Consider the following 27,675-nt stretch of genomic DNA (forward strand, 5'->3'; position numbering starts at 1 on the left):
TGTTGGTATCCAAATTGTCACATGACAGTCTATTTTTCTTCTTTAAAAAGGACAGATTCCACACACTACATCTAAATATGTGAAAAAGCTAAGCTTAATAAGTCCAGCACTGGGAAAACACTACAGTAAATCCAGAACTGAGAACGTTAGTACCTTAATTTCTCCTTGTATAGCAAATACATTATAACAGCATTACATAATTACAAGCGGTTATTTCCATTTGGAATTTTTTCCCACTTTATATTACAATGTTAGCAATGTATTTTAAACACGGAAAATGCTAGTACGGGACTATTATTCCTATGAAGTTTAGAAAATGTATAATCAAACAATGAAATTGATGGTGGAAAATGAGAAAACCAAAGCAGCACTGCAATTAAAGCGTTAAGAAAATCAGACTCCTTTGTACTACGAAAATGCTTGAAGCCCCAAGGGAAGAAAATAGGAGAACACATCTGTTCCTACTGACCTCAGGAGGTTAAGGACCAGGCTCTACCACTGTGCAGGCACAACTTCCATTACCTTCAGCTGAAACAACTTGTAACTGAAGGTAGAACTGGGTCTTGTGCATAGACAGTCCATCACATTAAAAGCACAAGCGGCATAAATAATCGTCAGTACATTTTGCAAGTGCCTAACAGTGCTGTAAAAAAATGAAAAACTTATGGTCCCTGCCTTGAAAATTTGACTATCCTAGTTTAAGAAAATATGCAGCCAGCATTAAGAGGAGGATACTGAGAAACAGTGGTGGAGGCAGTCTGCAATCGAAGTTTGGTTATTCTGTTTAGAAGCAGATTGTTTTACTTTAAATTGCCTTTTGCTGCAGGTTAGAAACTAATGTATCCCGCAGCATGACTTGTTTTCAATTCATATGATTTTGATGGAGCTAAAGCAATTCAAGCAGAATTTACATAAACAATTATCCCCTCTCAAATGGCTTGGAAATGATTGTAGATATATATCACTATTTTATACATGTTTTGTCGATGTTTACTTCCTCTACATTGATAAGGTTTCTTTTAATTCCTTTATACTTACTTGCCAAGACCACTGCTGAAAATATTAACAAAACACGAAAATACTAATAAAACTCTTTCTGAAATGTTACCACCAACTTTTCCATAAAATTTCATCTTGCCTTAATGGACAACCTTTTGCTATCCCTCACAATCCTAGTCTTTTATGAGTACATTTTACCTACCTTACCCCACTCCTTATATCCTGCAGTTTGTCAAAATGGCCTCCATAGTCAAAACATCCCCAAAATTCAGGGTTGAACACTGCCAACAACTAACCAGGCTAATCCAAATTCCTTAGGTGTTTTTTCTTCTCATATGCTAAATGTCTGAAAATCTCTAGGAGTAAGGAACAAATGATTTATAAAAATGTCTTGTGACTTCATACCCTGTTTTTTTAATACATTTAGACAGATTTACTCCTCTGACTTGAACACACTTTTGATTTTAATTTCATAATGAAAACAGTAACATTCATGTTTATACGTTCATTCCCTCTGCTCCCTCCACCCTTTGTTTCAGCTGCAATTATCAGGAAAGCAAAATGCTCAATTTGAGGGGCAAAGCCTAGATTTTTCACCCCATCCTCAGTGAACTATTTCTAACCTTTAAGCCACAAATTTCTCTTCATTTCTTGTTTGAAAACCTACTTCCAACATTGAAGTCATTCTCTTTGGAGTTGTCTGGAGTTGTTGCTTATCATTCTTCTTGACAAATTAAAAAAAAAACAAAATCCAATCTTTGCCCACATCAAGCTTTTCAACTAATTTCACAAATAATTTTCTTCTTTACTTTCCTGCAGACTATCCTTTAAAAGTTAAAATGCTTAGTTTCTGATCATTTATGCATTTATGGATTTGTATTTCCACTTATTTTGAGTCCATGATCAGTAAATCTACTATTATAATAATATCAGTACCTCTAATATTATACTCTCGTAGCACAGGCTCTCTGAATTTCGCTAAAAGATGCACACCAATACACTTTTTCAGTAGCTCAAATTCTGTATGTGTTTGCCCTATGTCCTTCCTCTTTTCTTGTAACAATATGGAAAAGTATTAATTAATGTTCTTGAGCTAGGAGCACTGACACTTGACTCTGCTATGCAGTCCTACCATAGAAATAGTAATCCTAGAACATCAGTCACTTCGGGAATTAGTTGCTGAATCCAGCAGCCCAACAGAAGCGAGGTTGCTAAGCCTCTGCGTTCTGAGGTCCAGCCAGTAGCAAGTATGAGCATGTATTCCAAACTGGCAAAAACACACACTTTGTATGTATACACAACTAAATATAAATACACACGTGGCCGGTCTCAGAGAGACAAACACTCACACAAAGTGAGATGGCATGAACAGTGTAATCCTGCCCTGCTCTCTGGCTCCAAACACCCCACAACAAACCTCGTACAATCCCCAAATGCTCTTCCTATGATGCATCCCATAACATGTCCTACACCCCCAGGCAGTAAACCCACCAGTCTGTGGGGTGACCCAGAGAGCCTCTGGCTCACCTGTGGGGCTGGGCATTCCCCCTGCCCGGTGGTGCTGAGGCTCCCCTGGGACTGCCCTGACTGCCCAAGTGACCCTGGGCTCCTCTGCGTGCCTGGTGAGCTTAATCACATAACCCAACAAACTGTAAACAGAGATTAAGCATCGGAGTTGACATGCAGCCAGCTCGACACGCTCAAATCTGCCATAGCAATCAATGTAATAGTAAGGCAGGGAGTAAATAGGAGCAGCTCCAAATTAGTGCAACTGTGCAACTGCACAGGCACAGGGAATCAAATTAAAGATAATGGCACAGTTTGAAGCCCTTCCATAATCGTGATAAAAATAAACACAAGGAATTTCCAGAGGGGAACTCAGGCTCTTAGTTCTTCTGTTTATCTGAGAGACACAGATGGAACGTCCTTACCTTAGCGGGGCTCTTCTCCCCTTTCCTGTTTTCCTCTGCCAGTACAGAGGACCTTCCCAGCAGTCCCAGGCCGCTGAAGCAGCTCCTTCAGGAGCTCTGCTCCCGCTTCAAACTTCACCGCCACGAAACCTGCGGTGCTACCCACTCGTCCCAACCTCCCACTCCCACCCGCTCCATAGAACAAAGTGCCCTGGGGACACCTGTGCTCACAGCGTCGTGTTCCTGGGAGCTGTTCCATCACAATGTCTCCACATTGGCTTTATGGAACACGAAGAGCTCTGGGACCAGGGTGTCTTGGCCACGTGCCCGCACCGGGCTACTCGGTGTTATCTGTGCCAGCAACACAGCCGCACTCATCCTGTGCACGGGAGCGGGCTGTGACAGGAATCCAGCCTTCCTCACCAGCGGGTCGATCACCCAGCACACACGCAGCTCTCTATAAATAACAAAAATAGCCGTGCTGCCCACTGGCGGCTCTTAAAAATGTCAGGACAGCCCTGCGATGGGACCCGCGCGTCCCAGTGACCTTGATGCACCGCCATTCCTCCCCACCCCGGGCAGAGAGCGGCAGCCCCCGACACAGAACCCTTCTGTCCCACACAGCCGCATTTGGGGGCACAGCTGCGCGGCGCCTGCGCGCCCCGAGGCGGCGGGAGGAGCGGGGGGAGCCGGGCGCCCACACACAGGCACGAATTACAGCGGGATTTCCTTCCGAACAGACGCAACGCGCGCACGGCACCGCTCTCCCCCCGGGAGGCCGCCCCTTGGCTCCGGGACCCCGCGCTTCGCTGGTACGGCGCGGCCGGGCCGCGGGGAGCAGCGTGGCGGCCGCGCTTGGAGCGGGAGCGCCCCGCAGCGCGCCGAGGGACTCCCGCGAGGGGCGGGCAGGAGCGGGGCGGAGCGGCCCATCGCGCGCAGGGCCCGGGGTGGGACCCTCACCCGCGGCCCCTTGCCGGGGTGGGTGGACGTGCCTCCCTCCCGCCTGCCGCCGGGCATCGCGGCTCTCGCAGCGGTGCGGGAGCGCCGGCCCTCGGGTGGGAGGGAGCGGAGGGACCCGCGGGGCGCGGGCGGCGAGGCCGGGGGGGAGCGGCGTCCCCCTCCGTGGCGGGAGCGGAGTGCGGCGGCCCAGGGAGGGGGCGGGGAGGATGACTTCATGCCGCCGGAGCGCCGTGAATTTAGGAGCAGCAGCTGCCGGCGCGATGTGGGGGTGAAGCGCTTGTGGGAGCTGCTGCTGGCTGAGGGAAGCGCGGCGCCGGGCACGGTGCCGACGGGCCCGCGGCTCCGGGAGGGGAAGAAGGGCGGGAGGGAGGACGATGCGCTGAGCCGGCCGCTGGGAAGGTGAGCGGGGCTGCGGGGGCGAGCAGCGCCGAGCGCTGCCCGGCGCTGCTCGGCGGAGCGGCCGCGGTTCGGCATTGCGGGCTGCTCGGCTCCTCCGAGCGTTCGTGTGCGGGGAAGGCTGCGGCCCGCGGGGCCCGCGCGCAGCGCCGGAGCTGCCGCTCCCATCTTCCCGCTCCTGCGGCGGCAGGGCCGCCCGAAGAAGCACCACGGTGCTGCGTTTTATCTTTTGCTGTCAGGATGTGGCTTAGTGCCCTCTCCCTGCCCGCCGCTCGCTCTGCCCTTCTCGGAGGGGTTCGGCCGGCGGGAGGCGGCGTTCCGGCCGCACGAAGGGCCGCGGGGCTGCGACAGGTGCAGGGCCGCGCTGCGGGCTCAGCGGCGCCCCGCAGGTCGGGGGGAGACATCTTGGGGCAGGGGGTTGCGGGGCCCGTCGTCTTGTTGACCTGCCTGGTTTTGGAAGTTGCTTTGCAGGAAACTGAAAGGAGCGGGGAGTTGGAGATGCAGACCTTATACCGAAGCGGATGCTGTTGGCTCTTCGGGGGCCTCTTGTGCTGTCCCTGTTTCTCTGTTTCCATCATCTAGAGTGTGGTTTGAAACAAAAATACTGGTGACTTGTAAATGCCTTTGTTCGGTAAATGGAGGAACCATCGGATTGCTTTGCTATCACATCAGCTCCTAAGTGGAAAAATGGGAGTACTTGCAACAGCATAGCATGGTCATTGGCCTTGCACCTTCCTTGCGGAACCTACACAGCAGCAGGTTACATGAGCACTCCTGAGCAGAGCAGGAGGGGAGCAACACTTGCTTGGCCTGAGTCTGTTTGGCATCTTTTGTTCTTCATTCTGCTCTGGAAAAGGTTGCTCCAAAGATGGCATGTCAGTATAGGAGGCTGGGGTGGCATGCGTAGGTGCATCATTAGAGTGAGCTCTGTCGGCGTGGAGCAGTGGTTAATGGCTGGCTCTGCATGCTTTAGTTTGGAAGTGGAAATAGTGATTGTGCCTGTAGTGAGAGAAGGATAAGGTATTTATTTTTCCGTACTGAAAAGCAGAAACAGGATACTAGAACCTGAACGATATTTTATTGAGCATCTATTTACTTACACACTTGTTGTAAAGGATCCCGTTATCCTGTGTGTTTATGGAGCAGCTCGTGTAGTTGCGATAGATGTGGTTCCTCAGTTGTGGCTGAAGGCCCTGGGCATGGTGCTAGTGATAAAAATAATACATACAGAGGTAATAGGCAGTTGCTTGATCTGTTGCCATTATTTCTGGGAAGATGTTTAAGTACATCTGTTTGCCTCAGTACTGTTGCTGGGGAGGCAGAAGGCTGATGACTACAGAGACAGGAAATGCATATATAAGACAATTGAGGCTTCATAAGGCAGGAACAAAGAGCAACTGATGAATTGCAGTGTCAGAAATTAGTTCAACAGATGGGTTTGTCTTCTGTAGACCAGTCATTATCTATGGCCCCATATAAACCCTATATAAGTATTCTGTGACACATCCAATGTATACCTTTTAAACCAGGGAAAGTGTATCCCATTCTGTCATACCTGTATCTTTCATCTACCAAACATTTACTTTTTTTCTTGTGAAACAGTTGGGAGCCTGAGTTATCACGCATCTGCTGTTGTTTTTGTTTTGTTTTGTTTGTGGTTATTCTTGTTATTGTTTTCTGTCCAGAAAAAGAGTATGTTTGTGCGTCTCAGCAATTGCACTCTTGTAGTCCTTGGTTGATTTCTCCTGTAATTGCCTCTGGCTGGAGAAAGAAAGCATGCATCTGAGTTCAGATATGTGTCATATTAGTCCACCCATTCTATATTGAGTCCATTCCTTTCTTGAAGAAAGCATCAAGTAATGGCTTCCCATTCTGTTGCTGTAAATGTAGGGTGGTATGAGTTCTTGCTAATGATGACAAAACATTAGCAGAGTAAATATAGCTGTTCGTGCTTCCTGGCAAGAGTAAATAGTGATTCAAAAGAATGTTAATGCTTTCTAAAATAATGTGGAGGCAGGGAGGAAGGAGTGGTTGATCAAGAGTTGTTACCATAGAACATCTGGTTGGTTTGATGCTGAAAACTTGAATTGCTTTTGTTTTTTTCTTATGTGTACACCAAAGACAGATGGTGTAATCATGTCAGGTGGAAGAGTGCATGTGTCCATAGACGGGGGGGAAAAAGTGTGTATATACTGATCAGTGTAAATTTAGTTAATTTAGTCGAACAGTGTCACTGATGTAAATCCATTACTTTCTGAACTCCTCTTCCACCTTCTGTTACAATAACTTACATCCCTCTGCCAAGCAAAGAAAACAATCTGTGTTGCAGTTAATCTGAGGCAGGAGCCCTGCTGCCTGGCAGAACAGCCCAGTTAGCCAGCTGGTTGGTGCTGGACAGACTGGGTAGCATCAGAGACTTAGTTGCCTTTTTCTCTGAGGGTCTGCTTGTTTAAATTTCTTCATTTAGATTAGTTCTGATAATTTGTAGGAGCTTAATTGTCTTTTCGATTTCTGGGCCACAGCCAGCCTTTGAACCAACAGGTTCATTTAACCAAATTTATGAGCAGGGGCCAGACAGATAGGTTTGCATGAAGCTTGTTTCCTTAGGAGAACAAACTGGAAAACTCAGTAACCCTGAATGCACTTGAAACAACAAGGGTTTGATTTGCTTGTGATCCTTTGCAAGGCTGAAATGAAACAGTTCAGTTAATGAATTTGTCTTCGTGTGAGAATATCTGAAGTTGATGTTTCCTAATGCTGTTTGAGCCAACCCAGATAACACTTACTCTGGAAGGCTGTTACGTTGTTACTAGACTTGGGGTTGGTGTATTTTCCCCAAACTAAGAACTCCATGCAGTCTAGGATATAAAGAAAGACTGGAACAGAATATGAGTGGACAGATATCTTATTTACACTCACATGCACACACTTGACGTAAGCAAACAGTATTTTAGCAGTAGTTTACTGTCTTCATAAGAAAAACGTTCAAATGCTTTCAAATGATGCCCTTTATGTAACTAGCACTTCTAGGTAAGGAAGAACTTCCACTTGAGAATTAAATGCCAGCCATCAACTTATATTTCATTTCTTACCACCTAAGTGAACCTTCTGTTGGATTCTTTAATTGCGGTCAGTACAAGATCTCTTATGTGAGTAGTCAGTCAAATGCAGAGGTAACAATTGTTAGAAGTAAGTTTTATTCATCCCTAATATGAAGGCTGCTCCGAAAGCAATGCCTTCTATTTTACTATGTTGGCCCATGACATCAGAGGCAACTGTCAGTAGAGGATGAACGTTTCCTCTAATATTCTGATACACTTTGTTGCTGTATGATAGATGGCAGCAGAGGGGCAGTCTGTCTGATGCAATGGCATCTGACATGGAGGTGAGTGTGAAACAAAATGGTGTAATTGAAGTCCTCCATGTGGAAGAAAACTGCACCCATTGACATTCATTAACACTTGCTGAATGTTTATGGAGACCAAACAGCGGGCGTGAGCACAGTCAGATGGTGGGTGGTGCATTTCAGCAGTGGTGACAGCAGTGTGAAAGGCTAACCACATTGCGGTTGGCCATGCAGATTTTTACAAGCGTGGCACACAGGCTCTTGTTCATCACTGGCAAAAATGCATCGCAAATGGTGGTGGCTGTGCTGAAAAACAGTGCTTTGTAGCTGAGAATTTGTTCTGTCCAAGTAGTGTTATTGTGCTCTTTGTATCTATTGTAGTTTCCATGGAAATAAATAGATGGTATTACTTTCATCGCAACCTATGTATATCAACAATGGAAAAAAAACAGGCTTTAAGTACCTTTGTACATCGAACTAATGTAATACATCGGCACTTCACAACCCAGATTATAAGGACACATATTTAATATCTGCAGTATAAAGATATAAGAACAGAGTTCATGCATACTTTTCGGAAAAGCAGTTTGATTTAAGTTTCTCTCTTGAAGAGAGACGCAAGCATGACTTTTTTTGTATCAATTTCATGACACGTTGAGAGACTAGTATCAAGAAAGCTATCAAGATATCTTCTGGTTTATCCTGTTACAGCATGACTCTATTAAAATAACGTGATAATGGAAAAGACCTTTTAGTGTAAGAACTATATGATTACATAAAATATCCATGTTTTTATATACAAATGTGTCAGCATGGAAAGTAACAAAGTGGAATCTCATGTAGGAGTGTCGGTGCTAATGTCCCAGGCAAATGCCAGATCAAACAATTAGATTTTTTCTTAATTCTTATTGTATATTTAGTAAGATATGATAGTGTTCTTCGTGCGCCGTAGCATACTGGTAGTACACCGCGTTTGTAATTTAGCTGCGTTTCTGTGGTAATAAAATGATTTCAGGGTATTTCTGTCTTTTTTTCTGAGTGAATCAAGGTTAGAGGGTTTTTTTCTTTCTGGAGGAAGAATTCCCGTGCCCTCTCAGGTGTAGTTCTCTCTAGTAGATTTTTGTTTTCTAAACATTATTAAAATGAATATTAAAATTGGCTATATTACTGTTCTTTGGCTTTTCAGGATTCATGGGCAGTTTCAGAAGTATTCCTGTCCTGTCCTGTTTCAGAAGTATTTCATTGCAGCTGGTTGGTCTTTGAAACGTTGTGCATTGTTTTCTGCACTAGTGCCCCAGTGATTCATTGATAGACAAATAGGTCTAACCCCAACGTACAGTCTTAGTTTTTCTTACTTTGAGTGCTTTTCTGTCACATCTTTGTTCCAGAAGCTATCCCAAAAGACTCAAAAATACATTGAAGTTATCCTGGCAGCTGTTGGTTAGCCTGTAAAATGTGCTGCAGCTTTAATGAGATCATATATATCTTAATATAAATATATTATTATATATATGTATTTGCTAACTATTCTCTCGTTTGCCTTCTACCTCCTACAGAATTTCCATTTACACATATGGTGAGCACATAACTGGTGAAACGATCTCACCACCTGTTGTTTTAAAATAGCACAGATGCTTATTAATGGTCCTACCATGATACTGTTTATAGTACTTGTTAAACCTCACTTAAAATACTGTGGATCATATTGGTAAAGGATATTATTACTTCAGTAGCAGCCTTAAATTGGTTCCTGTTCAGCATCTCTATTCAATCTGTTGATTGTTCATAGGTAGGAAAGAGCCCATCTTCACAGGAGAGTCGAAACTGTGATCTTCAATGAGAAATGTGTCATTGAGTTGTGTACAAGGTGTTGTGTGAAGTGACTGTTTCTATTTGGATGCCTGATCAACCAAAAAACTACAAAATGTATGAGTACGCCACTTCTCAATGCTCTGTCCTGAGCTCAGTTGCTTTGAACTTTCTTTGTTTGAAGACTCAAGAGCAGAGCTCTTGCACTTTATGGCAAGGGAAAGCGAATAACCTGGGAAGTTAGCCCTTGATCAAGAGCATCTCCTGATTTATTTATTTTATTATTTATTTTTCATGGAAAAGCCAGTTCCAAACTGACTAAACTAAATTTATCTAAGTAAATGTTCCATCAATTTCGCATTTTCTTTGTCCAGTATAAAGAGTGATTTGGATTCTCAGCTTTGCTTTCAAAGAGTTTCCAGAGTTCTGCCTAATATGTAACTCTCGTATAACTCTAGACTTGGGAGATTTTTTTGGTTGTTTTTCTGTTTGTTCGTTGTTTTGCTACAACCTGATCGATGTAGAAATTAGAAACGCATTCAATGCATTTTCACTTTGAAATCATCTATCCTCAAGAGAGCAAACAAAAATTCTTGATGTTAAGTGGCAGTTCATTATCATTCACACTTCACTGGGATGTAAACTTAAAAAGGAGATCAGAGTAAACATACTCTGCAGCTCTTAAACTTTTTGAAGTTCTTGCTTAAGGCACAGTGCATTCTTGGTCTTTGTATGTTTCTTGTGAATTCCAAGCAAGCACTGCTATGCACTGGAAAAAATTGTGTAGCAGAAAAAGGAAAGAAGGACGCATTTCATATACATAGAGCAAAAGCTCTTAAGATCTACTGCTCTGAGTGGAACGAATAAAATTATTGTTTACCCTGTGATGTTGACTGCCAGATGTGTGCTCAGACTGTTTAGGACAAACATAACTTTACCGAAAGAGATTTTTGTAGCACACCAGTGCAAAGCTAACCTGTAATAGCAGAAATCTGCTATTGGAATAAGACCACTGGCAAGCTTTCAGTAAAGGATAGATGGAGAAGTAATATATAAATTACATAATCGTCTTTTGATGGAGTCTTTAAGCACTTAGAGCTCACAAAACTCTTCATCAATGCTATCAAGTAATATTTGCACTACAATTTAACTTCAGGGGACATAATGTCTTCACTGAACTTGTTCAGTTACCCAGATTTACATTCTCAGCCTCCACGGTGTGCTTTGGCAGCTAAATGATTCTGTGTATGTGGTGTGTAAGGAAGTAAGTCCTAGTCTTCTATAGTGCTGTTTCCCCCTCCCCCCAGTTATTAATTCTGCATTCTGTTTGGGCTGGTCTCTGGTGCCCCTGTGTAGTTCATTGTAGGATCAGTACAGTAGGATGTTTGCCATGAGACTGAGCGGAACGGGTGCCATTAGCAGGAGATGAGTAGAAGCTGATAGCTGGTTATCAGAATGTCCATCTTACAAGTGTGGGAAAATATAAAAAGTGTGTGCCTTAAAATATCAGGAAAAAAAAAAACACATAGCATATAGCCCTACAAAGGAAGAGAGACTATAAATGGGACAATGGCAGGTTATGGAGCTGGGCTAGCATGTGTGAGTATAGATGTGATGATCGAGAAATGAACAAAAAAGATCCACTAATGTGTGTAAGAATTGGAGCATGTGGGAAAAAAAGAATCGTACTCTAAAAGCCAGGTATAATGTGAAATGCTTCATGAATTAAAAAAAAATAAAACAGCCCAAAAACAGACTTCTGTGTTTTAATTAACTGTTATCTGTAAAGTCTCATGGAATTGAAGTGTGATTAAAAAATGTGAATGAAGCATGCATGAAGCTGTGTGACTCGAGGAAGAGACATGGCTTATCAGTATTGATTACAGCATGCCTCTGGTGCCTAAGGACACCAAAGCTTTTTCTCAGTGAGATAAGCACGTTTCATTCTATATTTGCTTCATGCAGGCTGCTAATGTTTTCATTCATTTCTTAGGCATCAAAACTTTTTCCAAGCAGAATATTGATCTTGAGTAGGGAGTTCCCTGAATTATCTGAACAGCTGGAGGACTCTTGAATATTTCTTTGGTGTGTAGATTTCTCTGTGACAAGTGCAGGTGTTGATCTGTTGAATGGCAGCTACAATGTTATAAGGCAGTAAAGATTTCTATAATGCCAGTGTCATTCAGTCTGAGTGACTGCCTGCAAAAAGAACGTTGCCAACCTTGTGTGTCCTTTTGAAGATAAATTGTTGCAGCTATAACAAGTTTGATACTATAAGGTCTGTGCAGAGCAGTGGCAATGTTCTGTTGAATTCTACAGAAGCCCCAACACTGATAAATGATGAAAAAGAGATGCACAGCCTCCACAGAAAGTATTGCACCAACCCTCAACATACACAGGAAGGGTATTTATAGAACACAAACTTGATAGCCACACATCCAGAGGAACACAGATACTGTGTGTAAGGAATTACAAGCATGTGACATCACTTCCTCGCTAATACTTCTCTATTAATTATATATAGATATAGCAATAAGCTTTTAATATACAGACAGCTAATAATGGGGAATGATTTCATTAGTGCATAAGGAAGGACCTGCATGAAGATACTTGTGTTATGCACTAGTTGTCACTCTAGAAGCGGATACTTTCCAATTTTACATTCTTCACGTTTACATAATTACCATCCAAACCAAAGAGCAAGAATAATTTATTTTACTTTCCCTCTCTCAGATTGTGGAGAATTGTATTATTTATGCTGCACTTCTGATCACGGAAGACTTTAAAACACTTAACATCCTTCCATATTCATTGACAAGTATGGAATGAAAAGTGTGGTTCGAACATTGTTTTCCCACAGACATAGTGTATTTTGAGTAGAACTGCAGAGCAGGGAGTTATTTCTGCCTAATCTCTAGAAAAAGGCACTGATGTCTGATGACTGCTGCAGCGCACTGGACCATACTGTTACCTTCTAAGCAGAAAATTCTTTTTCCTGTCACTTCTATGCTTCATTTAAGTAATTTTTGAAGGGTGTTTATCCATTACAGGCTGCAGCTCTGCTTCTGAAGTACTTGTTTCTAGTGAGACAGTGCACTATGCCAATGTCTTGTGTGTAGGTTTGCTAGATTCTCCAAGTCCACACTTAGTTATTTCTGTTATTCCACCCTCCTCTCTCTTTCTTGGTGTGGCTAAGCCAGGCACTGATACTCCTTTTCCAAATTTCCCAAACATATTCTTTACTGAATTTCTCAGTAAGGAAGATTTTTGACTTTGTAGTTGGGATTGCCTTGGTAGCACATTATTTTACAAATACTAATTTTTAACTAGTATCATATACTTTTTTCTTTTTTTTTTTTAAGACTAGCATGTTGTGTACTTTTAAATGTATATGATAGCTTAAGCACACTATGAGGCAGAATTCTAGGATGAAGAACTTGTTTTAAGCAATTCTCTGGGATCAGCATCCAAATGACCGCTTGTCTTCCTGTGGTACATGGCACTAATTTCCCACTGGAGTGAGAAGAAGAGCGCCACGAATCTGACCAGTTTTCCCCTGCTAGCTGGGTTGTGTGATCTGAGCCACTTGCTGAACACCGTGCATTCTTTGAGCCTTGGGCAGCACTTGAGTACCTCGTTGTGTCTGTGCATGCTTGGGGACAGATAGGAGGTTTAGTTGTTCAGCTTTTGTTTGTATGGAACAGGGGTTAACAGTGTAGTCTTCATTTTAATTTAAGCAGTGTCTGTGAACACTGAACACCAGAACAGTTTCATGTATGCTGTTGACCTGTTGCCAGGGATTTCAGTACATTGTCTGTTTTTGTCAACTCTTTCTCCAAATAAGAGCCATAGCCAAACATAGACCACTTTCTGTGACTTTCCTCCCATCTCAACATCTCTGTATACAACTTAAAGCAAACGCATCCTGGCTTTTGTAGCTGCATGCTTGTTTTCATGTGGGAAAAGCTGCACACTGCTATATCTAACAGTAACTAGTTACTCATAAAGGATCCTTCATCTTCTGAAAATCTTTGCATCTTTGAACACAAGACAAATGAGACTGGCGTAAGCTCTGAAGTACCCAGCTGAGTGTTTGCACTTGAATCATCTGCACCATACCTACTTGGACTGTGCACAAGGAGATGTCTTTTTTTTTTTTTTTCCATGGAAACTGGGATGGTGTAGACGGAATGGAAGTGCCTAGCTCTCATCCTAAGATTTAATCATGACAAATCTGCAAGGTACTTGTGCAGTATGCAATTGTAACATAACTAGAATCTTGTTTAATGTTCTATAGTCTGTTCTGCTATGTTTTTCTACAAGCAAACATTTTTTAGGAGTTTATTCTCATCTCAAAATGACGGAAGTCACACTACCACTGCTACTGCGCTGAGCAATTCTGCTGCCCTTTTTTTTTTCTTTGCTATAGCTGCAGCCAGGATCCCTCGCTTTCTGATAAAAAAAAAAATACCTGTTTTGGCAATATTCCTATTTCCATAATTGCTTGGATGAGGTTGTGCTTTCTTGTCTATCCCGAGATGAAGGAAGAGTGCATACTTACACATGTGAGACTTATCTCAAACATCCAAACATTCTGCCAGGTGCTGTGAGGGAGGGAGCTAAAATGGCTTTGCCAACTTGTCGTTCATAGGCTTGGCTACTTGAAGTGCCTTTCTGATGTGATGCTTTGTATTATCAACTGAAATAATTTTGTCTTTGCCCCTAAAATACTTAAGCCTTCCTTAGTTGATTTTTGCTCTTTTTCCCACATTACTGAGTACAGCTTACTCAAGAAAACATCAGTGACACCAAAATTTAAATGGAACTGCCCACTGTTCCTTCTTTCATGCTCCTCCACTGTTCCTTCGAGTGTTTTGGAACAGGGAAAAAAAAGTACAAGAGTCAAATGAAAGCTTATGTCTTTATTCAAAATGAATAAATATAATAACTTAAAATTACCGAGGTCGTAGTATAAAGTAGTATAAAAAGTGATGCTCGTTTTACTTAATGCTTTGAAGGACAGTAATATAACTAATGCCAGTTGCTGCTGATCAACTGAAGAAAAATGAACCCAACCAAAGGGATTGTAACGTGCTGGCTTTACGTATTTTTGGAGACTGCAAGTTGATTTGGTTCCAGCAAGTAAACTTAGTGGTGTATTTCAGTGAAATCTGAAGTTAATACCACTTTATGTCTCCCAACCCAACCCCCTTTTATCTTTATTTTAACCCCTAAGTTATCTGCCAGGTTTGCTGGCTAGTTGCTGGTTAGTTCTATTATTCACCATGTTGCCAGGCAACATGGTGGTAGACAGTTGCAGTAGAGCATGTGGTATGTGACATTCACAACACATTTTACCCACTGGAACGTTTTTGTACCTGTCATAGAGGTGTGATGGATGTCTTCCAACAAGTCCCTGGTAGTGTTTCGGTCAGCGCTGACCCAGACTGAGCAGCTGCTTTTGAGTTCACTGTAAAAGGATTTCTAAAAATGGATTAGTTACAAGAGTTTTTATCTGTTCATTAAATACCAAAGCAATCTATCTGTTGAATATGTACTCGGTAATAAACGGCATTCCCTTTTTTACTCAGACTCTGCAATGTTCTGCAATATTAGTGTGTGTTCCCTTAACTTTTTCTCCTCTGTGACCCTCCCCACGCCCAGCAAAAAAAAAAAAAGAAAAGCAAAGGGAACCTTTTTCTACATTCAAGGAAATGTGAAATATTTCTTCAAAAGCATTGGTAGTCAGGATTTTGTTTAAATACAGCCAATTCATCACCCTAAAATACCCTTTTAGTAGGGCTCACTGAGTATGTTTGCTTGTTAGATGAGTTCAAAGACAGCACAAACAGAACGAAGCATTCTCCTCAGATATCTTAAAGGCCTCTATAACACTGTGGAGATTTTTTTTTTGTCTTTTTCAATGTAATACAGACCACATTTTTTCTAAGTGTTTGTGGCAAAGTTAGTAAAAGATCTGTGCAGTCTCCTGGAAGTAATTTTACAGGAGCCTTTGGTTTAAGAAAAAGCTGGGAAGAAGCTTTTACGTTAGTGTCCTGACAAAGCTTCTGAAAAATGTATTTTAAATTTATTTATTTTTCCTGTGATGTTCGTGATACTTTTTCCAACTGTCGGTCTCTAAACAGCAGGGGAAAAAAAAGTTTAAATTTGGCCCTTGTGAACTTGCTAACAGCCATGTGGCTTTATCTTCATTGTAGTTTCACGTATTAAATCCACCAGACTTATCGCTTTCTTGCTAGAAACCTTTGAAACTGTTAAAACACTGAAACTGGGCATTTCTTTCTTTCCATATGACTCATCACTTTGCTTGCCTCATTTAAATGTTTTACACCTCATTAATCCCTTGTGATTACGTTGTGTGTCTTGGTTCTTTCTCCGCCGTCTCTGTTGGACAATATTAACTTTGTTTCATTTGTCTTTTTGCATTTTGAACTTTGGTACAGGCTGTTCTCCCCTGCAGCTCCTAGTTCCATCTCAACAGGGTAATATTCTTCCAGACATCAGCATGTTGCCTCAAGATCAAGAGGGCAGTTTAACGTTGCATTACCTTCCCTACTTCTCTTGCAGTAGATAAAATGAAAACTGCTGTGAAAACAGAAGACAACCAGCTGTGCCAGATGCATGCTACCGAGTAACATCAAGAGAGCCTCTTGTATAAGTTGCACTCTGAGGATGCTGGCTGGGTCTTTCAAGTTAATTATTGAAAATGGCATGAGAAACTCAAGATGAAGAAATGAGGGAAAAACGTCAGCAATTAAAATGAGTGAGCTCTCACAAAGAGTCTCTGAGAAGCAGCTTTTAAAAACACACAACACCAACAAACAAATTTATAAACTATTTGTTTTTCACTGCTGCAGCCAGAACTCAGTATGAGAGGTGCCTTTGTAGACTCCTTCATCTTTGGCCTCTGGCTGTTTCAGCTCAGTCTGTTCTTCTATCCCTCCCCTTTCTTCTTTATTTTTTATTTTTTTTCCATAAAGGACAGAGATGAAGGTCAGTGCTGTGCTCTGGACCCACGTGCCTCAGTGATTTGCTTCATACTATTTGTCTGCAGCTTTTTTTTTTTAAATTGTTTGGTTTGGGCAGAAAAAATTCCAAGTCTTTCTTAGCTCATAATGTCAATATAGTAGTACCTTCTCACTTTGGGCATTCATAAGACTGTTACATATGTGCCAGTTCGTAATGGAGATCATAGTTCTGCCTCCAGTATTATGGTACCCAGCTTGTAGATAAGATGCAAGACTTTATTATGTAGACTATGCATAGGTGTTAGTAGTAAAATATATAGCAGTGTTCCTCTTCCAGTTATCATCAAGCTCAGGTCCAAAGTGTGTGTGTTCTTGCAAATTTAGGAGTTAAATATGGAAATCTTCATCTTCTCATGAGAAATATTTTTGACTGTGTGGGTAGAATCTGATGAGGATTCCACCAGTGAAAATTCCTCAGTAAAGATAATTAAAGCTGGTATCCCGAGAATGCTTTGCATTAATTTTATATCAGATTATACTTTACTTTCTGCAGGCTTAATTAATCAAATGTTAATGGTTACTCAATCTGTAGCAGTGTTTTGGGCTTAAAAATATCAAGGGGCATGTTCCTAATTGAATATTGGGATCAGTGTCTTCTACTCCCTTTTTCCAAAGGAGGAATAGACTGATGTAAGTGCAGGGGGAAAAGAAAGAGGTAAATGTCAGCTTGTCCTTCAGGACAAGAAATGGCAACGGAATGAAGACAGCAAAGTAATTAACAGGTCTTTCTGCAGGAGATGAGGTGGCCTTTACTGTGCCTAATTACACAGACTGTAATTTAATAGATGCTGCCTCAGTCTCCCAGTTGGATCTTTCAGTGACTGGTTCCTGCAGGCAGTCTGAGTGCTTGTGTTCTAGGCCTGTGAGTAGAGATTGAGGTAGTCATTGCCTGAGACCACAGGCTGAGAGAAAAATTGCCTTGTGAGGGGTCAGAGCTCTCATCCTTTGTGGTTTAGTGTTGTAGATTAATCCTTTATAGATTAGTGGCTTTGGCCTGTAATGTTAACAGTTTGTATTGTAGCAGGATAGAAAGGAGTATCAACTTCATTCTAAACCTGAGCTATTATCCTTCAACAAACAGAGGTATAATCTAGTTTTATAAACCTGTTTAGAGGTGACTAAAAATAAAATACTTGATTATGTTAAGTATGCATCAGGATCAAGCAACTCTAGAGCAGGCCAAACTAATTTCAGGCAATCACCCTACTAAGACTCGGTTATGTGTGTAAATTGGAGGTTTTATTTCATCTATGACATGATGTTGATAATAGTGACGACTTTTTAAACTCACTCATCATGGATTAAGCAATGTATATCTAGAGTGGTACCCTTTGTTTTACAGTGTTTTTGTTGAGATTGGGTGTGTAGCACTATCATAAGAGTAGGTTAACAATGATACAAAGTTGTCCATACTCACTGTGGGACCTAGCTGTACATGTCCCTGTTCATTGCAGGGGAGTTGGACTGGATGGCCTTTAAAGGTCCCTTTCAGTTCAAATGATTCTATGTTTCTATGACCTCCATCCCTGGAGATACTCAGAACTCAGCTGGAGACCATGAGCACAACCGGACTGAATTACTGCATTAGCTCTGCATTTGGGCAGGGGGAAGTTGGACTTGATGATCTGCAGATGTCCCTTCCAGCTGAAGTTTCTCCATGATTTAAAGAGATTAGTTGATTTACTAGGTGTGCCTCGCTAGTCCTGAGGAAGTTTAACTTAATGCCTTCTCTTGGAGATGGGAAGAAGAGAATGTAATTGCTTATCTTCCATATAAAGGTGCCGTGTTAAGGAAGCAGGGAACCTGTACTCCAGGCTGCCTTCAAATTGAAGGAACCTGAACCTATGTTTCAGCAGTGGACAGAAGCTGTATGCTGTTCAGCAGCAGTTGAAAGTGATTTACTATGTACAGGCACAATTGCTTTCCTTCTGATCCCACCCCTTTTTGCAGCGGAGAATTCCTGACTATCTTACAATTGTCTGCTGCAAAACACAAAGCCCCCACTTCAGGATCTTGCTCCTTCAGTTATTTTTATTGTTTATATTTTCCTCTGGAGCAAAATACATGAACAGCCCTGGATGTCGTGCTGTCTTTAGGAGTTATGCGCAGGATGAGCTTTTCTGTCATTCAATGTGTATTTCACAGGAATGTCTAGATCATGAAAGATACAGAAGTTTACCAAGACCTGCCCTGCAGAAAGCTTCTAAATCCTGCAGAATGACTCTCAGGTGCCAAGACAATATGATCCTCATACTTCTACATGAAGAACAAAGCTATGGCAAGCTGGTGATTTCCCAGACCTGTAAAACATCTTTGTGAAGAGATTGCTTTTGCTTTCCTTAGATTGACATGTGAAGTGAAATTGACACTAAGACAATGAGAAGCAAACTAAATAAGTGTTTCCAAATTATGCATTAATGAGTTTGTAATTGTTTAACGTGCAGAAAAATACGAATAGATATATGACAACAAGCATGGCAAGCTAAACTTGCTCTTCTATCAAACCCACCCACATAGAATAAATTCAAGAAAAGCTCCATCACATGCTGAAATCTGAAGACTGAAGCAATCTCGAGATCTAAATTTGCGTACACTTAGTAACTGTTTATCATTCGGCATTCAAACTGTGCTGATGTAGGACAAGAAAAAACAAAAATCAAGCAAGGACTGTAGAAATTGACAGCATTTTATAGTTGAATATAGTGAATGTTACCAACATTGTTACAAACCTCATAGCTTCCTTTCCTGTAGGGTATTCACTTTCAACAGCTCCTGAAGGGCTTCTGCACAGGCTTGTTAGGATAGCTAGTGGAAAATACTTGTTCTGGAAGAATTAGAAAAGAAGATATATTTACTGGTATTGCCCATAGTGTCAGAATGTGAAGAAGCTGCTTTATACAGAGCACAGATTTCTAGTTTAATTGTCCTGTACTATTTAGCTTATACTTTGCTTTTACCTGTACATAATTCTTCCTTTGTAACAAAATTAGTACAGGATTATGACTACTAGATTCTGTGCTGGCTTATTTGATATTAGCTAATCAACACTGCTTTTGGGGCTCTGTCATGGCAAGTAGAAATAGCCTTGGAAAATCATGTTTTTATCTCTGCTTTAAGGAAAAGTATACGGAGAGTAGTTTTCTCATGAATTATACAAGCTGAGTAAAAGCTTCTTATTCTTTTGCATGTATCCTAACAGCCTTTGATCTTGAAGAACCTTCTCTATCTAGTATCAGGTGCAATTCTGTTTGTAGACCTCCTCTGCCCTATTCTTGTTGGTTTAGGGTGCCCAAGATTAATAGGAAGAAGTGCAGAAGAAAGAGCCTGATATAAAGCTAAGCAGTGCAAAAATTGTCTCGAAGTCATAAGGGTTAGCTCTGCAATACTTGATTACTACTGTTGTAGCATCTAAAAGATGTAATACTTTGCAGTTTCATAGAAAGTTTATGCAGAGTTAGAGCTCACGGGAGTATTTGATTACATGCTTAATAATGGGACTGAAACAGTTTGTGTTGGCAGTGTGATCACCATCTCTATTTGCCTCAAATCAGAGGTGGTGGTACATTTTCTTCAGCTGGTAGCGGTTTTTCTGTGATACTCTTTTTGTTTCTGTGTGTGGTTTTTTTATCTTTCAAGTTAACAGTTAACTGGAAAATCAATTGCAAATGTCTCAAATAGGCTTTGTGAAGTATTTGTTTGGGATTAGGTGTGTGGAAGTTGTGATTTGTTTTTTTGTTTGTTTTCCCTGGGACCACCGTGTGGTTTTTTTGTGGTGGTGGTGGTGGTTTTCTTGCATTGTTTGTTTCCTGGGATTTGGGGCTTTGTTTGTTTCCTTTTTTTAAATTAATCCCCTTCTTTATTGTTATATTTCTAAAATGTGTATGGTGACTGTCGTACTCTATCCTGTTTTTTGTCCTGAGGATGGCATAGCTCTTCACTTTAATCTTGTGTTCTAATAATACCATCTTCTGATCATCAGACTCGGAGACTTAACACCTTTACGCTTACTCTCTACAATCTAGTTTTATATCCTTAAAGAAAAAAAATTCCACTGTATTTAATTTTTGGTAGGGAAAATTGGATTTTTTGCTTTCACTTTCTGTTGAACCCATCAGCGTTGATAGTTCCTTAAACAGTATGCTGAGGTTTACCAAGTAGGAGAATAATTCACCTGAAAATTGCTTTAACAGACCTCAGAAATCATTGCATCATTTAATGTGGAGTTTTAAGTAAATAGCCAAATTCCCTTTGAGCTTACAGATAACTTTACTAATATAGTCTATGAGTCAAATGTCTAAAAGATTTGTTGTGCTTCCCCCCAAAAATGTATTGGCACGTGTAGATCACTGCTGTCTGTATACAGAGCATTGTTCAAGTAATGATGTCATATAAAGTAGCTCTATGGAAAGGAGTGGACACATGCTGAAACAACATATGAATTCAGCACTGTTCCATATAGAAGAGCAGAGGAAGCAGAGATTTCTACTTCACTCTAGCTTTACAGATTCTTGAATATTTTTCCTGTGTTTCAGGTGTTTGAACTCTTAAAAAAATACATTTAATAATTAATAATGGAATTACATATATTAATTTTTCTTTATATATATTGGAGTAGTAATATTTGAACAATCCCTGTAGGGTGCTGAGCAACTAGAAAGGCAAAATATAAAAGGGGGCAAATACTGTCTGATTCTGGAAGTCAGACTTAGATATGCACGACAAAGCATTAACAAGCAAATTGCCTGGGAGGAGGAGGGGTATTTTGGAAATAAATATTCTAAACAGAAAGACACTGAGGCTGAGCAGGCTATGTCCAAGAACTGTCATATGAAGGCAAGACTGTGCTGAAAATCTTTTTTCTAAAATGAAGATGTCTTTCTATTTTTAGTTCAGCTCTGATCTCATCTCAGTCTATGATGAAGGCATAAATATGGATTATTATGTTACACAAACATCAGTGCTGTTTGTGTGAAAACACTGGTGCTGTTTCTGTGGGTTCATGAGGAGGCCATAGGTAGGAGGCCTGAGGTTGAGGCAATGGAAACATTTTCTCAAAGTAACGGTAGAGAAAAAATCAGTTAAAATTTACTTACCTGAAGGTTGCCTGTGAAGCACATACTCACTGAAGTTTTTAATTCAATATGGTCATGTCAGAAAATTCAGGCATCAATTGCCTCAGCAGAGAGAAAAGTGTCTTTCTCCTTTAATGTTTCCAATGGTATAGGTGAATTTCTGACTCAAATGAAATTATAGTGTGTTTTCATCAACGTCAGCAGGTCTCGGAATTAGCACAAATTTCATGGGTGGTGTCCTACATTTCAACATTACAAGAAGTCAAATTTTCAAAAGGGATATAAGGTTTGGGTTTGCCATTTTATTTCACTATTTACTCTTAAGATATTTTTATAAAAGCTGGTTCTTATTCATTTCTGAAGCTTGAGGTCCTTTGTAATATCTCATTTTGGCCACATGAAACTGAAAATGAGCCTCTGCATACTGGTCATTCACCAGAACTTGGCACACTACTTGCATATGGGGTTGTTCAGTCTGGAGAGGAGGAGGCTCAGGGGAGACCTTATTGTTCTCTATAACTACCTGAAGGGAGGTTGTAGTGAGCTGGGGGTTGGCCTCTTCTCTCTTGTAACTGGTGACAGGATGAGGGGGAATGGCCTCAAGTTGTGCCAGGGGAGATTCAGGCTGGATGTTAGGAAATATTACTTTTCTGAAAGAGTGGTCAGGTGCTGGAATGGGCTGCCCAGGGAGGTGGCTGAGTCACCGTCCCTGGAGGTGTTCAAGAAACGTTTAGATATAGCGTTGAGAGACATGGTGTAGTGGGGTTATTGGTGGTAGGTGGATGGTTGGACTGGATGATGTTGTAGGTCTTTTCCAACCTTACTAATTCTATGATTCTATGATATGGGCAACTGTATTTTTGTTGTTGTTTTTTTGTTAGTTTTTTTTTTTTTAACTTATTGCTCTTGAGGAGTATTTACATTTTAAATGAGCTAATCCAAGCTTAGCCTACAAGCCATAATGTCACCCCATGCAGCATGCTTGCATCCTTGGCTCTTCTTGCTCTTCTGACAGAATTCAACAGAATAACGTGGTGTGATTTTTAAAAAAAGATCTCAATTTTGTTACTATAGTGAACGCTTTCTTGGAAGCTGCCTATAGGTTTGAAAAGCTGATATGTACTCCTCCTCCACCTTTCTTCTGGTACAGAAACCTAAAAATGTCAAGACTAATCTCATGTTTAAGTTATTTAAAATAACAGTGAAAAGAGTCCTCATCCTTTCTCATGCAAAAAAAAAAAAAGGGCTCTCAGTCCTGGGAAAACCACATTGCTTTTGTTGCTTATAGAAATCATGGCTACAAGGATCATGGTCACTGACAACATGGAGAATATCCTGGTCTGTGATGGTACAGACTGATGTGTAGACGATAATGCCTTATGTATTGCTCACGGTATTAACACAGTTGACACATAGCTTTCACTTGGAATGAGATTGTCACGTATCAGCTACATGGTATCAGGGACAGGTTACAAACGAGATTATCATGTGCTTCTGATTTCCCAGTCTGAAGAGGAAAGAAAGTGACAGCAGAGCAGTCTCAGCAAGATAGTAAAGTTTAAAAAAAAAAAAAAACACTGAAAAGCCTATTAACTGCTTCTTATGGCCATTTATATCTGCATAGGATCTTGTGATAAGCATGAATTCCATTGGTGGGTATGCCAGCATCAGGGCATTGGCGATGGGGTGGCTGCACTGGTGTCCTCTGAGGAGAGGCTAGGGGCTGCCCTGAGATGTGCAGCCCAGGTGCCAGCTGGCTCCATCTGCTGAGCCCATTGACCAAGCTATTGACAGCCACCCCTAGGAAAACTGGGCATCTCTGGTGCCTGGAGGACAACCTCCCTGTCTTTCTTTGACCTTAGTGTTCCCTCTGCTGTTTCTCACACTTCTACTCCCTCCTCTGCCTTCTTTTTTAAGAAGGGACAAAGTATGTCACAAAGGCAATTATTACTAATTGATAACAGTCTAGAGCAGTGAGAAAAGTAAAAGCCAACTAAAAACACCTTCCTTCCATTCACCATCTTCTGCCTTCTTCCCTCAAGCAGACAGGGGCTGCAGTCAGTCATAGCATTTCATCTCTGCTGCGCCTGCACAGTCACTTTCTGCTCCACGAGGGGTCCCTCCCACAGATGCTGTCCTTCCCCAGCTGATCCTGTGTGGCCTTCCCGCAGACTGCAGCTCTGCTCCAACACGGCTCCATACTGTGGGGCCCTCCTTCTGCACTGACCTTGGTGCCTGCAGGGCTGTTTGTCTCATGTTTCTCACTATTCCCTCCCAGCTGCTGTTGCAAAGCAGATTTCCCCTCTCTTAAATCTGCTCTCCCAGAGCACACCCAGCATCACTCATGGCTCAGCCCTGGCAGCAGTGGGTCCTTTTGGGAGCAGCTGGAGCTGGCTCTGATCTGGCATGGAACAGCTGTTCATGGAGACTATCCCTACAGATCCCCGCTACCAAAACCTTGCCATGTAAACCCGATGCATACTTCAAAATATCATATTTGAAGTGCTTCTTCCTTTTTTCTTTCCTCATTACTGCATGGATAAACAGTTGGACACTGAAGTCCCTCCTAACCATGGACTGTAGTGCCTGCCAGCCAGAAAGCTGGACATAGGCTGTTGATGTACAGATCAGTGAGAATAGACCAGCATGTGTACAATTACCCTTTAACTCTTAACAGCAGGTAAAAATCTCCCTATTATCATGTGTCCCTACAGTTGCTTTTCTTACTTCTGCTGTAGTGCTGCATATTAGCTGGGAGAGCTAGGCAGAATTGGCATCACCTGGGGATGACAGCAGTTTCTACAGTTTGCCTGCAGTTTAGTCAACTCTTTTGAAGGGCTGTGATGACTCTTGGCTGTGAAGGTGAAAGGAGAGTGAGTGCTACAAGCATTGTTATAAGCAAAAAGGAAACCTACCTTCTGTTAACATTTAACAGTTAAATTACAGGAAACAGTTCAGTTACAAAACTACTAATACTTGTCCATACTGCTCCAGAAAAGCCTTGATAATACAATTCAAATTTTTGGTTAGTAAATTCTCCTGGTGTCTGCTACTTTCCTCTGGTATTATAGTACTTCCCATGTTCATCTAGCTCGAAAGATGGACACTAAGTTAGAAAAAGAGAGGCTTAGAGCATCCCAAGGTCTCTGCAAGGAGGAATAATGGTTGTAAAGGGGGGTTCTTTCTACTTGCCAGGAGAGACTTGATGTTGACTTCCTGCTCGGTTTTAAAGTCCACTTAGGTTTATTTTTATACGCTTGCTTATCACAGTCTGTCTATAAGCCCTTTTTCAACAGTGGCTCTCAGTTTCTCTATTTATTTTATTCTCTGAGGTTATTCTGGCACCTGACCGTTGATGAAAATATGATACCCAGGAACTCATACCTGTGGGTGATTCTTATTCTCAGGAGTTCTTTTCCCTTTGCCGGGATTTCAGAACCGGAAGACTTAGAAAATATTCTACCCACACATGCATTCTCACTGTAAGCAGACAGCTGGTACTTCTTTTATCATCCACAGTACACCACCAGGTAGATAAAAAGAGGGAGGGCCTCAGGTTTAGTGTGAAAGTACTCACGTGGTCTGACAACATGAATTCCTTCCTTGGGAACTTAGTGCAGCATGAAGGTCTTTGATCTCTGCTCATGCCTGTATACGGATGCCTTAGCGCATATCTAGAAAACATGGCTTGCACTTCATTACATTTTATTGTTTTATGCATGTATATAAGAATTGCATGTTCAGATTCTTCATAGGCTTTTTTTTTTTTTTTTAACATTTCTTAGGACTCAGCAAATGCTCTGACAGTGCTGTGAGCTAGAATTGGAGCTTGGACTGCAGAAAATTTGTATTAGGTCGGCTGAATAACATTTCTTGGCATGAACATAAAGTGTGTATTGTATGACAATGCTTCTTTTAAAAGAAAAAGTCATCTCAAAGACTTAGGATCTTGTAAACGTTATGAAATTGCTGCTCTCTTCCCATTTTCCCTTTAAAAGTGTGTGGGCAGATGCGCTTCTGAGGGGGCCTTAATTCAAACCTTGTATCTGTTTTCTCTGGGTCTGGGAAACATCTTTTCTCTTTTTACCTCAATGCTGGACTGATGCATTGCTCTCTGTAGACATAACTGCTGCTGAGCGTGCTAAAATGGACAGGAAAAAAAAAGAGGATGACGTAAGATATTTCCTTTCATTAAAATCTCCTTTGTACTACTAGACCTTCCTTTGTCCCCTCTGCCTGGTGCACAGTGAGACATCTGACCCTCTTGGTTTGACTGACTGATGCTTTAACAAGAGCCTTGTGTTTATATTGCTGTACATATTGTTACAGAAATAAATTAACTTAAGCTTCCCAAATGAGCCAGCAATAAGAAAACAAAACACGTTGGTCTTCCCTTGCAGCAGCAGCAGCACTAGAAGCACGTAATGAGAAAATTGCGTTTTGAGGCGGGAAGGACTGAATGTCACAGGACAGTTTCTCAAGGGTGGCACAAAGTTACCTCAAGTTCATTACATCCATCATGTGATTTTAAAGTGGAGTCCTGCCCTAGGGAATTCTGAAATCAACTATGTTATAATGAATGGCAACTTGGAATATTTGCATACAGGTTTCTTCTCTTGATTATATTAAATTTAAAGTTGACTTCAGCTAAGAGGAGAATTTTTGGGAGTAGGTTGGTTCGCTTTTTGTTGTTGCTGTTGTTGTTTTGGTTGGTTGTCTTTTGCTTTTCTTTCTGGTGGCTTATTCTAAGTTAAGTAGAGGCTTGTGGTTTTGTTTTTTCCCTTAAAACTTTCCCCTAGTGAAGAAATACATGATTCCTCTACACCTAGCGAATATCTGGCCAGAATATGGCAATATTTGAGATGTTTATGCCTTCCTGTTTCAGTGCCACAGGTACATGCAATAACCTTCTTCTTGTCATCTCAGTACCCAGACTTTCCAGGTGACCATGGTCTAATCTGGTGATAATAGTATCAGTGGTCCATTATAACAAAACAGTAAAGTATTCCTGCTGGAAACAAGTCTAAAAAAAGCGCGTTTGAGAGGATTATTTCAGGAAGCCTTAAGTAGGCTATGCTGTTGCATAGCAACAGAACCAGGCAGTCCTTAGACTCTAAAGCAGTCAGAGTACACATGGGAACAGAATGCAGAAAGGATGGAAACCTTGAAAAAATGGAAGGCTGACATGAAGACAAACTGAAGTGAAATGATATGCAGTGTAGAATGTGAATTTATCATGTGAGAGATAATAAATGGAACTGCTGTTAAATCAAGAACTGAAGTGCTGTCAGCTAAACTGTGCTTTTGTTTTTTTTGGTTTTTTTTTTTCGTAGCTCCTAGGTAGCCATTAAAAGAAAGACAGAAAATCCCGTGGCTGGAAAAACTAATTCAGATGTAAAGTAGATGTTAAATGCCTGCAAAAGAAAAAAAAAATGCATGGAGGTGTTGGATTTTTTTTTATTAATGAGCCAAAAGTTGACCAAATATATTATGAATGAAATATTGAGTAAGGTATTGTGGCACAAAGAGGTTGTTATTAAAAAGCTACTTGTCTCACATTCGCAGGTCTCCAAACTGGCCCATGGTATTATCTTCGCAAATACTGAGAAGTACAGTGTCATTGGGTGTATTCTTGGCAAACTCCAAGCCTGCCTGTGAAATGTGAGATCTCAGCAGAAGCACATTATAGTTTCACAACTTTGCTTTTCTCCAGAGATAATCTATTTCTTATTAAAAGCAAATAAAGGAGCCAATATTTAATATTTGGTAACAGAGCTGTTGATCATCTTGGTATCCAAAAAGAAGGCTTCCCTTCCTTCCACTGCTACTTTTGTTACTGCCTAAGAAGATACAGCAATAAGCTCTTCTGTTCTGGATGCTGCAACGCATACTTTGATGGTGAGTCATGACTGCATGATTTTGAAAGGTAGTCACATGCAGACAGTTAAGCTATTGCATCAGAACCTACTGAAAAGATTAATGATATAACATTGCATCTGTCTAGTAAATTACAATTTCTTAAAAAATTGAGGAAAGTGCCTTGGAAACGGGACGGTTGCCTTCTAAATACTAAGGAAGAATTTTAAAATAGCTGACCTCTGGAACTTTTATATACCTTGACTACATGGTAGCTA

The 27,675-nt window shown here is 41.2% G+C and overlaps 1 protein-coding gene and 1 long non-coding RNA gene across 5 annotated transcripts in view; one reads left to right on the forward strand and one right to left on the reverse strand.

The window, feature by feature from the left end:
* The window catches only part of LOC110393305, a 72,974-nt gene extending 69,542 nt beyond the window's left edge, over positions 1-3,432 (reverse strand). For both annotated transcript variants that reach the window (XR_002434948.1, XR_002434947.1), the window contains exon 1: positions 2,931-3,432. This is a non-coding gene — a long non-coding RNA (uncharacterized LOC110393305). The remainder of the gene's footprint in view (positions 1-2,930) is intronic.
* PKIA (cAMP-dependent protein kinase inhibitor alpha) overlaps positions 3,572-27,675 on the forward strand; it is a 38,672-nt gene continuing 14,568 nt past the window's right edge. The window contains exons 1-2 of one of the 3 annotated variants that reach the window (XM_021386022.1): positions 4,071-4,268; positions 27,107-27,439. In XM_021386022.1, coding sequence (XP_021241697.1) covers positions 27,437-27,439 — 3 coding nt within the window. In that variant the 5' untranslated portion in view covers positions 4,071-4,268; positions 27,107-27,436. Of the gene's footprint in view, positions 3,722-4,070; positions 4,269-27,106; positions 27,440-27,675 lie in introns of those variants that run through there. The other 2 variants (XM_021386021.1, XM_021386024.1) reach the window with 2 other exon arrangements.

This window comes from Numida meleagris, chromosome 2, assembly GCF_002078875.1.
Source record: "Numida meleagris isolate 19003 breed g44 Domestic line chromosome 2, NumMel1.0, whole genome shotgun sequence".
NCBI lineage: Eukaryota > Metazoa > Chordata > Aves > Galliformes > Numididae > Numida > Numida meleagris.